The sequence below is a fragment of the Pan paniscus genome, chromosome 1 (assembly GCF_029289425.2).
Source record: "Pan paniscus chromosome 1, NHGRI_mPanPan1-v2.0_pri, whole genome shotgun sequence".
Taxonomy (NCBI): Eukaryota; Metazoa; Chordata; class Mammalia; order Primates; family Hominidae; genus Pan; species Pan paniscus.
In genome coordinates this window covers 222,084,371-222,100,159 of record NC_073249.2, presented here as the reverse complement: position 1 = coordinate 222,100,159, position 15,789 = coordinate 222,084,371, and the positions used below count along the sequence as shown (strand labels likewise).

Here is a 15,789-nt window from a genome sequence, read left to right as displayed (position 1 = left end):
CGTAACTGTCATTAAAATGGAAAACTCTCTGTAGAGTGACATTTCAGCAAACAGAGACTTTGGGGGAAGGAGAGGCCGTGGATTGTGGGTTAGACTAGGGGTTTCTGTGACCTTGCCACTTTCCATGACCCCAGTGCCCTCCCCGGCCCGCCCAGCCCACAGACCTGGCAGGCCCAGCGGGGCTGGCAAGAGGTGGGCAGGGCTGGCGGGCACTGGTGTGTTGGGGTCCGAGGAGATCACCTCGCCCGGCTTCTTCCCCTCGGGCCCCTCAGGGATCAAGTCTGGGGTGCTGTACTTCCCGTTGACATGCTCAAACTCCTGAACCTGGGGTGGTGGGAGGGAAGGTGGGAGGGAAAGAGGGAGGGCAGTGGTGGCAACTCAGCCCTAAGGGCCTCAGGGCAGCCAGGGGGGCTGAAAGTGTCACAGGCTTGGGGTAGCTGCTGCCTCCGCCCAAGGCTGGCCAAGCCAGGCCCCTCCTGACCACAAGCTCCCCTGCCCACCCTCCCACCCTCTGTGTGTCCTCCAACTGTATGTAACCCACCATCCTGGCCTCCACCCCACAGGCCCCTCACCCAGAAAGGCTTTCCAGGTCAGCCCCTCTGGCCTGACTCGGACCCTGGGCAGCTGTGTGGCCTGAACCAGGCACTTGTTCTCTGACCACTGACCCACAAGGGACAGCACCAGGAGCCCAGGCAGCCACCAGGAAGGGCCCTACAGAGAGTTACTCACCCACCTTCTTCCTAACTAGTGACATGACCCCGATGCGGGTCAGCACGTGCTGCCTGGAGAGGCCCTCCCGGGGCACGCCGTCTGCGAAGGTCTCTGCACCATCCGCCCCCGGCTCACACAGGTGCCGCATGAAGAGGGACACATAGGCTCTGGGGTGGGGGGGGGGGGACTGGGGCTCAGGGAGTCGGGGGCCGGCAAGAACCCTCTGAGAGGGCTGGCAGGACCCCAGGGGAACTCCTGGCTGATCTTCAACCATCGCCCACCTCCTAGTCAGGCCTGGGCCAGGCCCGGGAAAGGACAGAGAGGGCCTCCCTGGCGAGGGGACCTCCTAGGACAGCCCTGGGTGACCGGGATCTTCCTTGCTGCCATAACAGCAGCTGGTTTGGGCAGGGGCGGATGGTCAGTGTTTGCAAATCAGCCCTGCCCGGCACCAGGACTCTAGCCACCCAAAGTCCAAGTGGCAGTGAACTTTCCAGACGGCCTCATCCTGGCGGAAGCAGATGCTGCCCTCTGTGGGGCTCACCCGCAGTACCCTGCCCTACTCAGGGGCAGGTGGTCACACCCTGGGCCACCACCTAGCCCCTTTACCTAAACTCCTTCTCGCTCTTCCCTCGAAGGTCCCGCACCAGCCAGTGGGAGTTGAAGGCGTCCTGCGGGGGCATGCCCCAGCGCATGATGGCGTTCAGAAAGGCCTTCCGCTGTCGGGCGTTGAAGCCCAGCACCTGGGAGAGTGGAGCGTGGGAGTATGAGCCCAGGGCAGAGAGAGGTGGGGGTGGAGGATTCTGGGATGGGGGAAGAAAAGCATGGGAGGAGGAGAAGGTAGGAAGTGGGCACAGAGAAGGCAGGGGCCTCCACCTGGGGCAGGACCCTGACGGCGAAGACCAGACCAAGTTCTTTCCCAGCTCCACCTCTACCTGGCATGAGACCTGGGGCAGTCCCCCAGCCCTCCTCCATACCCCAGGGGCAGCAGGAAGCAGGGGCAGAAAGAGATGCAGGAACAGACAGGCCCCACCTCGATGTTGCCACCAACTCGGGCGAGAAGTGGGGGCAGGGGCTTGTCCCTGTCACTCTTCAGCTGCCTCCGGGATTGTCGTCGTCCACCTGGGGAGCAGCCCGCCACAGTTCCTCAGGTGGGAGCCCAGAGATTCCTGACCCCCAAGGACAGCGGGACCCCAGACCAGCCCCGCTCCTGCTGCCATCAGCTCCCCTGACATGGCCTCAGCAGTAGCCCAGACCACTAACACTGAGACTCACTCTGCCCTTCCGGCCTCTCTTCAAAGTCCTCATCCTCATCCTCAGAGCCAATGGAATATTCTGACTGGTTATCAGAGAGCTCATCCTGCCACTCTGCAGGGGGCCAGACAGAGGGGCACGGAGTGAGCTGTACAAGCAAAGCCCACCCTCAAGTTCAAGCATGCCCAGGGCCACGCCGAGCCCCTGCACCCCAGCTCCATAAAAAAGCAGTGACAATGGCCCACATACTTCCTGTGGGCTCATTTAGTAATCCCAACACCACCACGTTATACACTAAGGGTACCACGTGTACCCACACATTACACATACTGTTCTGTGTGCAAGGGACGTGTCCAAGGCCACATCACGAGCAGTGGTGAAGTCACTGAACTGAGCCACACCTTGTTCCCCCAAACACCCAGCACCTCTGCACCTGCCCCCAGTCCCCTTTCCTCCAAAAACCTGCCTCCCAGCTCCAACCAGCGCCGCCCAGCGTTCCTGGCCCCTACCTCCCGGGGGGGTCCTGCACAGGGATGCCCCAACAGAATCCTGCCCCACCCTCCACCTCTGGGTATGGGACACCCATCCCTCCTGGCACACTCGCCCAGCTCTCCCGGCCCGCACCTCCCGGGGGTTCTGCACAGGGATGCCCTGACAGAATCCTGCCCCACCCTCCGCCTCTGGGTGAGGGGCACCAGTCCCTCCCTCCCGGCACGCACCCTGGTCCTCCTGGGAGGCGTCGTTGTAGTTGACCTGCTTGCGGATGCGCTTGCCCTTGCCCAGGTTGCGGGCCAGGTCCTCCTGCTGCTGCTCATAGTGGTGCCGCAGCAGCTTCTCCCAGTAGTCGGGGTCCACGTTCTCCTCCTGCTTGATGATTTCCCGCTCCACCTCCTCCTGGGGACGCAGCACCACGGGTTCCATGGATGGAGCCATCTCTGCCCTCCCGGAAGCCTCAGGCTGCCTCCACCTGACCTGCCCTTTGCCCCCTCAGGGCTCGAGGATTAATGGGATGGCCTGCCTAGTCCAGGAAGCCTTCTCTGATCACCCCGGCCCTAGCTAGCTTTTCTCTCCCTGCCCCTATCCAGTCAATCATTTACTTATTCATCCATCCATTCACAAAGCAAGTATTTCCTCGCCTCCTGCCAAGCACTGAGGTACTGAGTTGAATAAGCTCCCCCTTGCCTGCCCTCAGGAGGCTCCTGGTTTCAAAGGAAAAGGTCATGGGCTCACCAGGTCTGCACGGAGGGTGGGGAGCAGAGGAGGAAACGGAAAGGCCTCCAGGAGAGACCCACAAGGAGCTCTTCGGGGACAGCTGGGGTTTGCCCGGTAGAGAAGGGAGAAAAGTGTGGGGTGGACCAGGCGTGGTGGCTCATTCCTTAACCCCAGAACTTTGGGAGGCCGAAGCAGGTAGATCACCTGAGGTCAGGAGTTCAAAACCAGCCTGGCCAACATGGCAAAGTCCCATCTCTACTAAAAATAACAAAGATTAGACAGGCGTGGTGGTGCACGCCAGTAATCCCAGCTACTTGGGAGCTGAGGCACGAGAATCACTTAAACCTGGGAGGCGTTGGTTGCAGTGAGCTGATACTGCGCCACTGCACTCCAGCCGGGGCGACAGAGCGAGACTCCATTTCAAGAAAAAAAAAAAAAAGAAAATTGTGGGGCGTCCTGGAACGTTGGCAGTCCAGGTGCAGGGCCGAGATGCAGGCCCTGAGGAAGGGGCGGGAGGGCGCAGCTGGGTAGGTACTGAAACCAGACCCCGGGGACAGGGCTCTGTGCAACGGGGTGGCAGATCAGCTTGCACTTCAGAGAGTGGGGAAGCTGGACTGGAGCCGGGATGACGCCACGGAGCAGGCGGCTGATGTGTGCAAGGGCAGTGGCCGGCCCATGTGGCTGTACTGCCCTCAGTACTGCCTCCATCCCTTCCCTCACTGTTGTGTCTCTAGTCCTGAGCCCGCGGGTGGAGCGACAGGGCCGCCCTGCAGAGGCCGGAGCACGTGGTTGGAGGGCGGAGCACACGCTGGAGTGCGGAGTCACAGCAGGGAGGGCGGGGCTGCGGCTGGAGGGCGGGGTCACAGCTTGGAGGGCTGGCTGCGGCGGGAGGGCGGGGTCACAGTGGAAGGCGTGGACACAGTGGGGGGCGGGGCTGCGGATGGAGGGCGGGGCTGCGGATGGAGGGCGGGGCTGCGGATGGAGGGCGGGGCTGCGGATGGAGGGCGGGGCTGCGGATGGAGGGCGGGGCTGCGGATGGAGGGCGGGCCGGGGACCTTACCACGCCGTCCTCCTCGCGCACCACGTACTGCGCCACCTTGAAGGAGCTCAGGTACTCGTTCATGTTCTGTAGCTCCGTGTCATCTGTAGCGTCCTGGTTCCGGTCCAGCAGCTTGGAGATGGCCGCATCGTCATAGTGGATCACACTGCTGTCCTCCACGTCCTTGTTGTCACCTGGGGAGCAGGCAAATGCAGTGTGAGGACAAAGACTGCCCTGGTCCAGCCCCGGGGTCCCAGGAACAGACTCCCAACGATGGCCCTTCCCATCCCCACCAGGGGCTGCAGCTGAGAGGCATGGTGACCAGACAGAGGAAACTGCGCTGTAACAACCCCACTCGCCGCCCACCTGGCAGTCCCAGGACGCCCAAGTGAGGGCAGGTCAGGGAACCCCTCCTCTGCAGGAGCAGCCACCTGGTCGGAGGAGGAGCTGAGGCTGGGCTGGGTTGGCCCCTACCTGGCGGGGTGCTACCGTGCTTCTTCTTTGCACTGGCGGCCAAGTTCCCCCCTTTGGAGGACTGGACATCAGGGATGGGTGTGACCGGCCTCTGGCCCTGAGACATCATGCCTGTCAGACAGAGAAGGAGAGCACTGGTGCAGGACCACAGAGGGCTGCAGGGTTGGCGGGCAGTGCCCAGAGACACCACCCTGGGCTGTCCTAGCCAGGAGATACAGGTGGGGGGTGCAGAAGAGAGGCTGTGTGTTGGAGCGGGCAGGGACCCAAGCAAGCCCTGGATGGGTGTCTCAGCGGGGCCGCCCCAGTCCCCTGCCACGCTCCCTCGGAACAGAGGCCCACCCTCCACGTCGTCCTTGAAGAGTTCCTCCGTGCCGAACTTGAGGATGTCGTCCAGCTCCTGCTTGGTCATGGACCCCGACTTGGAGCCGAGGCCGGGCCGCACCACCAGGTGGGTGAGCATCATCTTGCGCTTGGCCACCTGCGTGATGCGCTCCTCCACCGAGGCCCGAGTCACGAAGCGGTAGATCATCACCTTCTTGTTCTGGCCGATGCGGTGGGCGCGGCTGAAGGCCTGGGAAGACCTGCACCTCAGCACCCGTGGCTCACCCAGGGCTCCAGGCAATGGAGGAGATCACACCCATGAGCTCAAGAGCATGGAATGGGCTGCATGACTGTGTAGGGAAAGGCGTGTGGTGCGTCCAGGTGTGTGGAGCCCACCACTGCAGCTGGGCTCCCTCCCTGACTGCGGAGCCTCCCACAAGCCTGGGTGCCAGGCTGGGTTTGGAGTGGAAAAGCTTCTAGCCATTGGAAGCAGGCAGGACTGCAGGTGTGCAAGAGTGTGTGAGGGATGACACGGCCAGTGTGCTGGGTGTAACTGAAGCCACACAGAGCTTCATGGGGGCCATGGGGAGGTAGGAGGCTGCATTTCCCTGTGAGCGAACCACTAATGGGACCACAAGACCATGTGCTGGAGATGCGCAGCCACCTTCTGAGGGCAGCAAGGAGCTGAATCTGCCCAGTATAATACAAGGAAGTGCCTGAGACTCTGTGCAGCTCTACATGAGGTGACCTGGGTGTGGCCGTGTATATCTGTGTATGTGCATGGGCGCACACACGTGAATGAGACATCAATTTGTATGTGTTCCCCTACATTTGTAAGCATTCAATGTGTGTGTCCCAGAGCCCGAGAGGGGTGGCCAGGTACACTAGGGTGGCTCTATTCCCATAGCCCCTCCCCCCACAGCCCTTCCATCCTTCCTTATCAGCCCCATCTGCCCCTTGCACTATCTTATCCTCCCCCCCACCTCCAACAGGCCTCACTCTCTGCTCCCCACCCCCTTCAAAATGGGTGCCCCTCTGGGTCCCAGGACTCCCTCTTCCTGCCTCCCTCCACGGCCTTGGTCCTGAGGATGATGGGAAAGACCAGATCACTGGCCACTACGAACTGCTGTGCGCCCTGGGACACCTCCCCTGCCCTCTCCAAGCCTGTTTCCTCCTCTGGACAAGGACGGAGCTGGAGGGATGAGGGCCAAGCTTCCACTCACTCCCAGGGCCCCTCTTGGGGCCGAGACTCCACAGGGGAGGGAGGCCCACAGCACCAGGGTAGGTGAGGGGGTGATGGCAAGAAGAGCATGAAGGACAGAACCTGCCTGAGGCCCGGGATGAGAGGCCCCCTGGGAGGGTGGTGGGCAGCAGCAGCACAGACCTGGATGTCATTGTGCGGGTTCCAGTCCGAGTCGTAGATGATGACAGTGTCCGCCGTGGCCAGGTTGATGCCCAGACCGCCTGCCCGGGTTGAGAGGAGGAAGCAGAACTGCTGGGCCCCGGGGGCTGAAAAAGGCCAGCAGATGGGGGTGTTTGGGGGGGTACACCTTGGGTCGGGAGAGGGGCGTGGCAGAAAGGATGGGGGAGAGAAGGAACTGCAGTAACAGATCCCTGGCAGAGAAGGACAAAGCCGGAGACCCCATCAGAGACGGGTGGCCACAGCTGCACTCAGGGGAGCCAGAGGAGGCCTGCCCAAGCCCACTTAGCCCCCAGCGAGCTCTGAGCCCTGCTGCAGTGGGAGGGCACTGGAACGAGGAGGTCAATTTTCAAACCCCAGATGAGCAAAAAACAAAGTGCAAGCCGCCAGCAAGTACAAGCAGAGCCCTAGAGAGCTCAGAGTCCTTCATGTCCCCGCAGCTTCCCACCCCTGGCTTCCCTTAGCCCACCGATGCTGCCAGGGCAGCCTGGGAAAACTCAGGGGCGCAGCTCCGGGACCTGGGGTCCCACCCCACTGGGCAACCCTGTCACAGGATGGCTGGTTCTCAGCCTCTCAGGGCCCTTCAGTGACCTGGGACTGACCACAGCCCCCACTGGAGCTGCAAACAGGCCCCTGGCACACCCAGGGCTTCAGCCACTCCTGCTTCCGCATGTGGCTGGGCCACGTCTAGACCCTGAAACTCTGAACTTGCTATTCCTCCTGGCTCTCTGGCACAAGTGTTTGAGAGGAATCACTGCTGTGGGCGTTTGGAGAGCGTGGCCCCAGCCCCTAAGGGCTGATGCCCCAGGGAAACAAAGCTTGTTACTATTTGCTGCAAACTTGTACTGAAGCTTGCAGCCGACTGCTTCCCACTCCAGAAGTTTCTTTTGCTACAGGAGGAACTCCACCGGCAAGACCCTCCTGACCTCCACCCTCGCCTCTCCTTCCCAGGCAGGGAAGACCAAGCATGGGTGACTCTGGGGAAAGAACCTGATCATGTGTGGCCCAGCCCTTTCACTCTCTCCTGCCTCTGGAAGTGGCCCCAGGTAGCACGTGCATCTCTGTACCTTCTGCCACCATTCACCATACGGCAGGCTCTGTCCAACACCACTTGTAACTGGGGCTTACCTGGCGTCAATATTAGAGGCCCCCGTCTGCGTTTCTCATTGTCTAACTCCATTCCCAACAGGTGTTATCTACTGGGCCCCTCAGAACTCCGATTCCGTGGGAGGAATCCTTTTAACATTGGAAACTCGGGGGAAGCTGCCGCGACCTCGGACTGGCCTGCTGTCTTTAGCTGTTTGTGGGGCTGCTCATCACAACACCAGCTGGGTGACCTGGCTAAGAACCAGGCCTGGGAGAAGAGGCCAAAAAGGAGTCTCAATCAGAACCCTTGGGCAGGATGGGGGTACCATTGAATCTGTCGATCGCCTCCTGCCGGAGGCCCCCGGTGATGCCACCATCAATCCGCTCATACTTGTAGCCTTCGTACTCCAGGAAGTCCTCCAGGAGGTCCAGCATCTTGGTCATCTGCAGGGGAGACGGGCACGTGAGGAACTGCCAAGGAGCAAGGGGCCCCACGGGCCATGGGCGGGGACCCCGCCACAGGCAGGGGAGGAGAGAGCTGCCTGCTAGGTGGGGAGACAGCTGGGACCCAGGCAGGCCCAATGCAGGACTCTGGGGAAGAACAAAGCTTCCAACCTCACCCCTTGGAGCCAATCCATCCTCCTGCCTAGCCCCACAGCCACTTGCCTAAATCAGGGCTCTGACATGAGCCTCCCCTGCTCCCACCACACAGAATTAAGTTCCATCTCACTGCCCTGTATTCAAGGCGCTGCAGGACGAGTGCTCCTTCACAGCCCCCAGCCATTCCAAACTACCTGACTCTCTTCCTGGAATACCCACCCCCTTACTGCCTAGGGAACATAAACATCACCTCTGTGATGTCTTCCCTGATTTCACTCCTCCCCATAAGAAAAGAAAGGCAGTCCCTTTTGAGCTCCCATGACCCTGTATAATTCCCTTTATTCTCGAGAGAGAGTTTAGCTGGATATAAAACTATCAGCACACATTTTCCCTCAGTGCACTGGAGATTTTGCCATGGTCTCTGCCACCTGTTGTTGTTAAGAAGTCTGAGAACGATCTGGCTGCCCTTATTTTGTAGGTACTAGGTCTAAAGTACCTAGAGGTTCTAACGTGTCTACGGGTTCATTTATTTATATTTATCTTGCTTGCTATTCCAGAATGCACTCCAGATCTGAGACCTCACATTTCTCTCCAGGTCTGCAAACTCTCAACAAATCCAACTTCTTCACCATTTTTTCTATTTCTTCTGCAACTCCAATTGGATGATTGTTGGAGCATCTCAAGGTGTCTTCCATGTTCTCCCTGTTTTATCTTTGTCTCTGTACACTGCATTCTGGGAAAATGCCTCAGCACCAGGTTCCAATTTATCAATGTTCTCTTCAACAGTGTTCAGAGTCTGTCCAGTCTGTTGAAATGTTTTATCTCAATTTCATGCATGTTTCTATCCAATTGTTCCTATTTCAGTTCTTCCTGCTTTTGCTTAATTTCTTCTTTATTTTAGGGTGTCAATTACTCCATCATTTTTGAGGATCCTAAACACATCTATGTAAAGTCTTTTCAGGCTATCCTATTCTTTTCTCTCTCTCTCTCTCTCTCAAGAGACAGTCTTGCTCTGTCACTCAGACTGGAGTGAAGTGACAAGATCACAGCTCACTGCAACCCTGAACTCCTGGGCTCAAGCAATCCTCCTGCCTCAACCTCCCAAGTCGCTGAGATTACAGGGTGAGCCACTGTGCCCAGCCCCTATTTTCTTATTTGGATTCTATTTATTGTTTTGGGGGATGTCTCAGCATTCACTTTTGTATGGGTTTGGAATTGGGGTTCATAGGCTCATTTTGGGCAGGAGGGCCCCGTCTCTGTCGCTTGCCCTGTGTGCACATTTCTGGAAGCTGTGTGGTTCCCATTACTTGGTATCTCAAGGCCTCTGATCAGACTTGCGTCTCGTGTTGGTACCGAGGTACTGGGGGGATGTGGGTCCATCTCCACTCCAGCCCACTCCTTGGCTCAGCCCCTGGTCTCAAACTTGCCCTGCTTTCCAGTATTCTTCGGGCTGAAGCAGCCCAGCAGGGTGACCTGGGGCTGCAGGCGGCAGACGCTGCTTTCAGTTGATGTTTGTGCACAAGGAGCCATAGCCCAGACTCTGGGTTTGAGCAAGGGGCCTGGCTCAGTGGGCCCACGAGAGGAGCATTTTTAGCCCCATGACCCTGTAGGATCATCACTGTGGCCTCCAACACAGAGCTGACCACAGGGTCGGGTACCTGTCCCTTGAGCTGTCTCCCACAGTAGACTGAGCAGCTTGAGGACAGGGACTAGATCACTGGTCCCTGCACCCATGTGCCAGCACAGAGCCTGACTATGACAGACGCAAACAAAGGGATGGAGGAAGAAATGAACACACCTGAGCCGGCGGCCCTGCCTCCAAGCCAAAAAGCCAGGTGCCAGTGGCCCCTCAGGGCCTATTGGAGAGAGGGGCTCCTCCCAACCACACCCCAGGGCCCTACCTTAATGAGAAGCCAGGCTGCGGGGGAGAGGGCCAGGGCAGGGGAGGAGGGGCTGTCCTACCAGCCTGGACATGCAGACCAGAAGGGCAGGTGTGGGGAGATGTTGCTCTTTATGGCAAATGTGTTCTGAGCTCCTCAGCTGCATTATGCCAGGGCACGGGGGAGTGACCCCTGACACACAGTCACATGACCCACATGGGAACGGCACTGGGCCCTGAGGGGTGCCAGCAAGTTTGCGCCCCCAAGCATCAGGGCAGGATGCTCTCTGTGGGGTGTGGAGCCGGGGCGGGGGTGGGCCTGGGGCAGCGCACCTGGGAGAAGATGAGCACGCGGTGCCCCTCATCCCGCAGTTTCTTCAGCATCTTCTGTAGCAGCATGAGCTTCCCTGAAGACTTGACCAGGGAGCTTCCATCGTAGGAGCCATTGGGCAAGACAGGGGCCTCCTGCAGACACAGCAGGAGGTGGGGCATTGGTGGGCTCCCCTCTCCTCCCTGACTCTGCACCAGAGGGGCCGCAGGGAACAGACAAGTGCTGAGCAATGGGGTGATGGCCTGTCTGCCCACTGAACATGAGACCCACACCCGAGCCAGGCCAGGCCCCACAGTGCAGGGTGGACCGTGGGTCCCACGGCCCTGGCTCCAGGCCCCCCGTTCCCAGGCAGGGCTCACAGCCGCACCAGCCCTACCACAGCAGCGGGTTCCACAGTAAGTTCCCCAGCACCTACCAGAGTGGCCACAGGCAACCTTCCATGATGGCCAGGGAAACCTACCATGGCAGCCACAGAAATCGCCACAATGGCCAGGAGAACCTATCACAGCGGCCACAGGGACCTACCATGGCGGCCACAGGCACCTACCACGGCGGTCATGGAGAAGCTGCCATGATGGCCGGGGAAACCTACCACGGCAGCCACAGGGAAGAGGTAGGGGTGGTTGCAGCACTTTTTCAGGTCCATCATGATGTTGAGCAGCGATACTTGGTTCCCGCCCCCCTTGGAGTTCAGTGCCTCAAAGTTCCGTGTGAGGATGAACTTGTAGTACTTCCTGCAGCAGGGCACGAGGAAAGGCAGGCTGGGTCAGACCCGCCTCCGTGAGGGCTCTCTCTGCTCTGCAGCGGGGCTGGAAGCTGGTGGCCAAGCACCCATTTACAGAGAGACCCAAGGGACCCCCAAGAGGTGAAGCCACCGGCCTGGAGTCCCCCTGCAAGTGACTGGGGGACACTGCCAGCACTCAAGCGACCCAAACTCTGGTCACTAAAACCTGACAAGAGGCCCCACGAAGAAAGTGTATGCAAAGCATTAGCCGAGACCTCAGTGAGGTTGAAGAGCCCTCCACCCACCTGGGAATCGACCCAGGAGACCAGCCCAGGGGAAAGGGCGAGCACAGGCTGCTCCGGGGTCAGCCCACCACTCACTTCTGCATCTGGCTCAGCTCCACCCGGACAATGAGCTCGGTCTTGGCCGGCATGTTCTTGAACACGTCAGCCTTGAGCCGCCTGAGCATGTGCGGCCCCAGCAGGTCATGCAGCTTCTTGATCTGGTCTTCCTTGGAGATGTCAGCAAACTCCTCCAGGAAGCCCTCCAGGTTGCTGCAACAAAAAGCTGGGATAACAGCCAGGAGCAGAGGACCGGGGCAGGGGAGGCAGGGTGCAGAGCGCCTAGCCCATGTAGGCCGGCTAGCTGGTGAACCAGGGAGCCCTGGCACTGCCCTGGATATCGTCTCAATTTCTGTCTAAGCCTGTGTCACCTCCACACATCACAGCCCTCTTTTCCTCAGCCACACTGGACACCTTTCCATCCTCAAAACCGTCCTGGACAGGAGCTCTCTATTACCCAGATAACAGATGAGGAAACTGCGTCTGATGAGTGCCCGAGTTGATACAGTCCAGCTGTGCCAAAACCGGCCCTCAAATCTACATCTCCTGGTGGCTCATGCCTGTAATCCCAACACTTTGGGAGGCCGAGACGGGCAGATCACCCGTCGGGAGTTCAAGACCAGCCTGGCCAATATGATGAAACCCCAACTCTACTAAAGATATACAAAAATTAGCCGGGCGTGGTGACACATGCCTGTAATCCCAGCTACTCAGGAGGCTGAGGCAGGAGAATCACTTGAACCCAGGAGGCAGAGGTTGCAGTGAACTGAGATCAAGCCGCTGCACTCTGGCCTGGGTGACAGAGTGAGACTCTTTCTTTTAATAAAAACAAACAAAAAAAAAACTGCATCTCCTGATTCCAAAATCGACACTGTGCACCCTGAACCCCCCATTCTGAGCAGGCAAGTGGAGGTAGGTGAAGATGAGGGGGATGGGGCAGTGGGTTCCGGCCACCTGGGAGCTTGCCTCTGCCTCCACCACGGTTGCCCACGTGAGTCACTTGGGTCTCAGTGGAGGGAAAGGAACCTGCCAGGGGAGGCAGTCCAGGAGGAACCCCGGGTGGTCTAGGGCAGAGCTAAGGAAAAGTCGTGGTATTAGCAGCAGTTGATATTTACCAAACATTCCCATGTGCCCACGCCACCCACCCCAACACCCTGCTCCTGCAGGAGGTCAAAGCGGGGACATTGCTAATGCTCCCATTTTACTGATGAGGAAGCAACGGCCGAGCAGGTCTCACAGCCAGGATGGGCTATTGATCCGTCTTCACTGGGGCCACCCAGCCCCACCACCACCTCCCTAGCCAGATCCAGGTGACTCACTTGAACCTCTCTGGAGTCAGGAAGTTGAGGAGATGGAAAAGCTCCTCCAGGTTGTTCTGAAGGGGGGTCCCTGTCAGCAGCAGCTTGTAATCAATCTTGTAGCTGTTTAAGACCCTAAAAAACTGAGGGGAGGAGAGTGGGGCCCGTCAGGGGGCTCTGGGCGGCCCCTCGCCCCGGGCAGCTCTGGGGTCTGGCGGCCAGCGCCACCTACCTTGGACTGGTTGTTCTTGAGGCGGTGGGCCTCGTCTACCACCAGGCAGGCCCACTCGATGGAGCCCAGGATGGCCTGGTCGATGGTGATGAGCTCATAGGAGGTGAGCAGCACGTGGAACTTGATCTGCACTTCTTTCTGGAGAAAAGAGGGGCATTGGGGAGGAGACGGCTGGGAGCAGAGCGGATCACAGTCCCAGGAGACAAAGAGCCAAGAAGGAGGTGTGCACAGGAACCCACAAAGGCTCCACAGAGCCCTGGGCCGGCCAGCCTAGGACCAGAGGGGCAGATGCTGACCACCAAGCAGAGGGGCATCCACTGAGGCTCAGAACACAGCCCTGAGAGAGGGTGGTGTGGAGGAGAAGAAACGGCCTCCGCTTGTAACAGCTCCAGTGAGACAGTGTCTTACTCCCACCCCCCAGCGTGGAGTACAGTGGCACGATCACCGCTCACTTGCAGCCTCCACCTCCCAGGCTCAAGCAATCCTCCCATCTCAGCCTCCCGAGTAGCTGGGACTACAGGCATGCCTTACCACACCCAGCTAATTTTTGTATTTTTGTAGAGACAGGGTTTCACCATGTTGCTGAAGCTGGTCTCAAACTTCTGAACTCAAGTGAACTGCCCGCCTCGACCTCCCATAGTGTTGGGATTACAGGCGTGAGCCACCACGACCAGCCCTGGCTCTGGGCTTATTACTTTGTTTCCACTCTCACCTCATCCTAACAAAACATACAAGCTCAATTGTGTCCTTTATCCCCCACTCCCCCCAGGGTTATGTTTGTCTTTTGGAGAGAGATCTCTCTATGTTAACTAGGCTGGCTTCAAACTCCCGGCCTCAAGCAATCCTCCTGCCTCAGTCTCCCAATGTACTGGGAATACAGGCGTGAGCTACCGCACCTGGCCTTTTATCCCCATTTAAAGCTCAGGGGGCCTCAGGCTGGAGCACTCTCCCAGGTACCCATAGCTAACAAATGGCATAGCCAGGATATGAACAGAGAAAGGGACCCTGCACTTGGGGTTTAATGCCCTGAGGTTGCTGATGTGAAATTATTAATCATTTTATTGTTTATTGTTGAATTTGTGTTTTGTAACAAATATCCCAGGGGACAGTGGAGTGTGTGCTGGGGGCGTGGAGCCTCCCTGGGACAGGTTCTCATTCCCTGCTCCCCTGCCCCTGCCTGGTGACCACTGTCCTCCTACTCCCCCTGGTGGGGGCCTGGACCTGGGTGCTGGTGGGGAGAGGGAGCCAGGCACCCGGTCTATGCACCAAGTTCCAGGACAGGGCCTGGTGCCTGTGAGGGTCTGCACTCTCCCGGTGAGGATCCCCACACCTGAAGGAACACGACTTTAAAAAGCAAATTTAGGCCAGGCACAGTGGCTCCCGCCTATAATCCCTGCACTTTGGGAGGCTAAGGTGGAAGGATCCCTTGAGGCTAGGAGTTGGAGACCAGCCTGGCCAACATAGCGAAACCCCATCTCTACTAAAAAATACAAAAATCAGCCAGGCGTGTTGGTGGACATCTGTAGTCCCAGCTACTCAGGAGGCTGAGGTGGGAGAATCACTTGAACCCAGAAGGCAGAGGTTGCAGTGAGCCGAGATCACACCATTGCACTCCAGCCTGGGTGACAGAGTGAGTCTCTGTCTCCAAAAAAAAAGCAAGCAAATTTAAAACACCTTGGCATGTTGACAGAGACCACAGAAGAAAGGAAAAAGCTGTTTTCCTGCGAGCCCTGCATTTTCATTTTGCACCGGTCTCCCCCAGTGATGTAGGCCTGTCCTGTGCTGCACCAAGCCTGCCTCTCCCAGCAGCCCACATGCCCGTGAGAGAGCAGAGAGGGCCGAGGATGCTGTGCAGCACAGGCTTTGCCTGCACATGACACCTGGGTTTGCACACAATCTTTTAGCCGAGCATCGGTCTCCTCGCCTATCTAGGTGAAGAATGCTATGAGAACTCAAAGAGCTAAGTCTGTTTCTCAAAAAATCAGAAATAGAATTACCATATGATCCGGCAGTTCCACTTCTGGGTGTATACCCAAAAGACATGAAAGCAGGGACACAAAGGGATATTTGCACACCCATACTCCTTCCCATCCGTTAGTTACTGACGACCACTAAAAGCCAGAAGCAGCCCAAGTGCTCAACAACAGATGAACAGATAAACAAAATGTGGTCTATCCCTGTGATGGGGGTTCTCCAGCCTTGGAAGGAAATTCTGACCCGTGCCACAACATGCATGAACCTCAAGGACATTCTGCTCAATGAAATGAGCCAGTGACAAAAAGACAGATGTTTCCCGATTCTACTCATATGAAGTACCCAGAGTAGTCAACCTCGTGGAGACAGACAGTAGACGGGTGGCTGCCAGGGGCTCGAGGTGGTGGGGATGTTCATGTTTAATGGGGACAGTTTCCACTTTGCAAGATGAAAAGAGTTCTGCAGACTGGTTGCATACCAATGTGAATGTACTTAACACTACTAAACTGTTTTGTTGTTGTTGTTGTTTTGGTTTTTCTGAGACAGAGTTTAGCTCTTGTTGCCCAGGCTGGAGTGCAATGGTGCTCACTGCAGCCTCTGCCTCCCAGGTTCAAGCGATTCTCCTGCCTCAGCCTCCTGAATAGCTGGGATTACAGGCACCCACCACCACGCCTGGCTAATTTTTGTATTTTTAGCAGAGATAGGGTTTCACCGTGTTGGCCAGGCTGGTCTCAAACTCCTGACCTCAGGTGACCCACCCGCCTCGGCCTCCCAAAGTGCTGGGATCACAGGGGTGAGCCACCGTGCCCGGCTGTTTTTTTTTTTTTTTTAAAGAGACAGAGTCTCACTATGTTGCCCAGGCAAGAGTACAACAGCTATTCACAGACACAATCATG

The 15,789-nt window shown here is 58.0% G+C and overlaps 1 protein-coding gene across 5 annotated transcripts in view; it reads right to left on the bottom strand.

Moving 5' to 3' along the window:
• Positions 1–15,789, bottom strand: part of CHD5 (chromodomain helicase DNA binding protein 5) — a 79,601-nt gene that overhangs the window by 22,846 nt on the left and 40,966 nt on the right. For all 5 annotated transcript variants that reach the window (XM_034954014.3, XM_034953986.3, XM_034953997.3 and 2 more), the window contains 16 exons: positions 12,920–13,057; positions 12,709–12,830; positions 11,429–11,602; positions 10,917–11,058; positions 10,327–10,458; positions 7,841–7,958; positions 6,393–6,517; positions 5,027–5,258; positions 4,688–4,798; positions 4,235–4,407; positions 2,682–2,856; positions 1,984–2,076; positions 1,742–1,830; positions 1,318–1,451; positions 734–878; positions 165–324 (listed from right to left, as the gene is read on the bottom strand). In XM_034954014.3, coding sequence (XP_034809905.3) covers positions 165–324; positions 734–878; positions 1,318–1,451; positions 1,742–1,830; positions 1,984–2,076; positions 2,682–2,856; positions 4,235–4,407; positions 4,688–4,798; positions 5,027–5,258; positions 6,393–6,517; positions 7,841–7,958; positions 10,327–10,458; positions 10,917–11,058; positions 11,429–11,602; positions 12,709–12,830; positions 12,920–13,057 — 2,263 coding nt within the window. The remainder of the gene's footprint in view (positions 1–164; positions 325–733; positions 879–1,317; positions 1,452–1,741; positions 1,831–1,983; positions 2,077–2,681; positions 2,857–4,234; positions 4,408–4,687; positions 4,799–5,026; positions 5,259–6,392; positions 6,518–7,840; positions 7,959–10,326; positions 10,459–10,916; positions 11,059–11,428; positions 11,603–12,708; positions 12,831–12,919; positions 13,058–15,789) is intronic.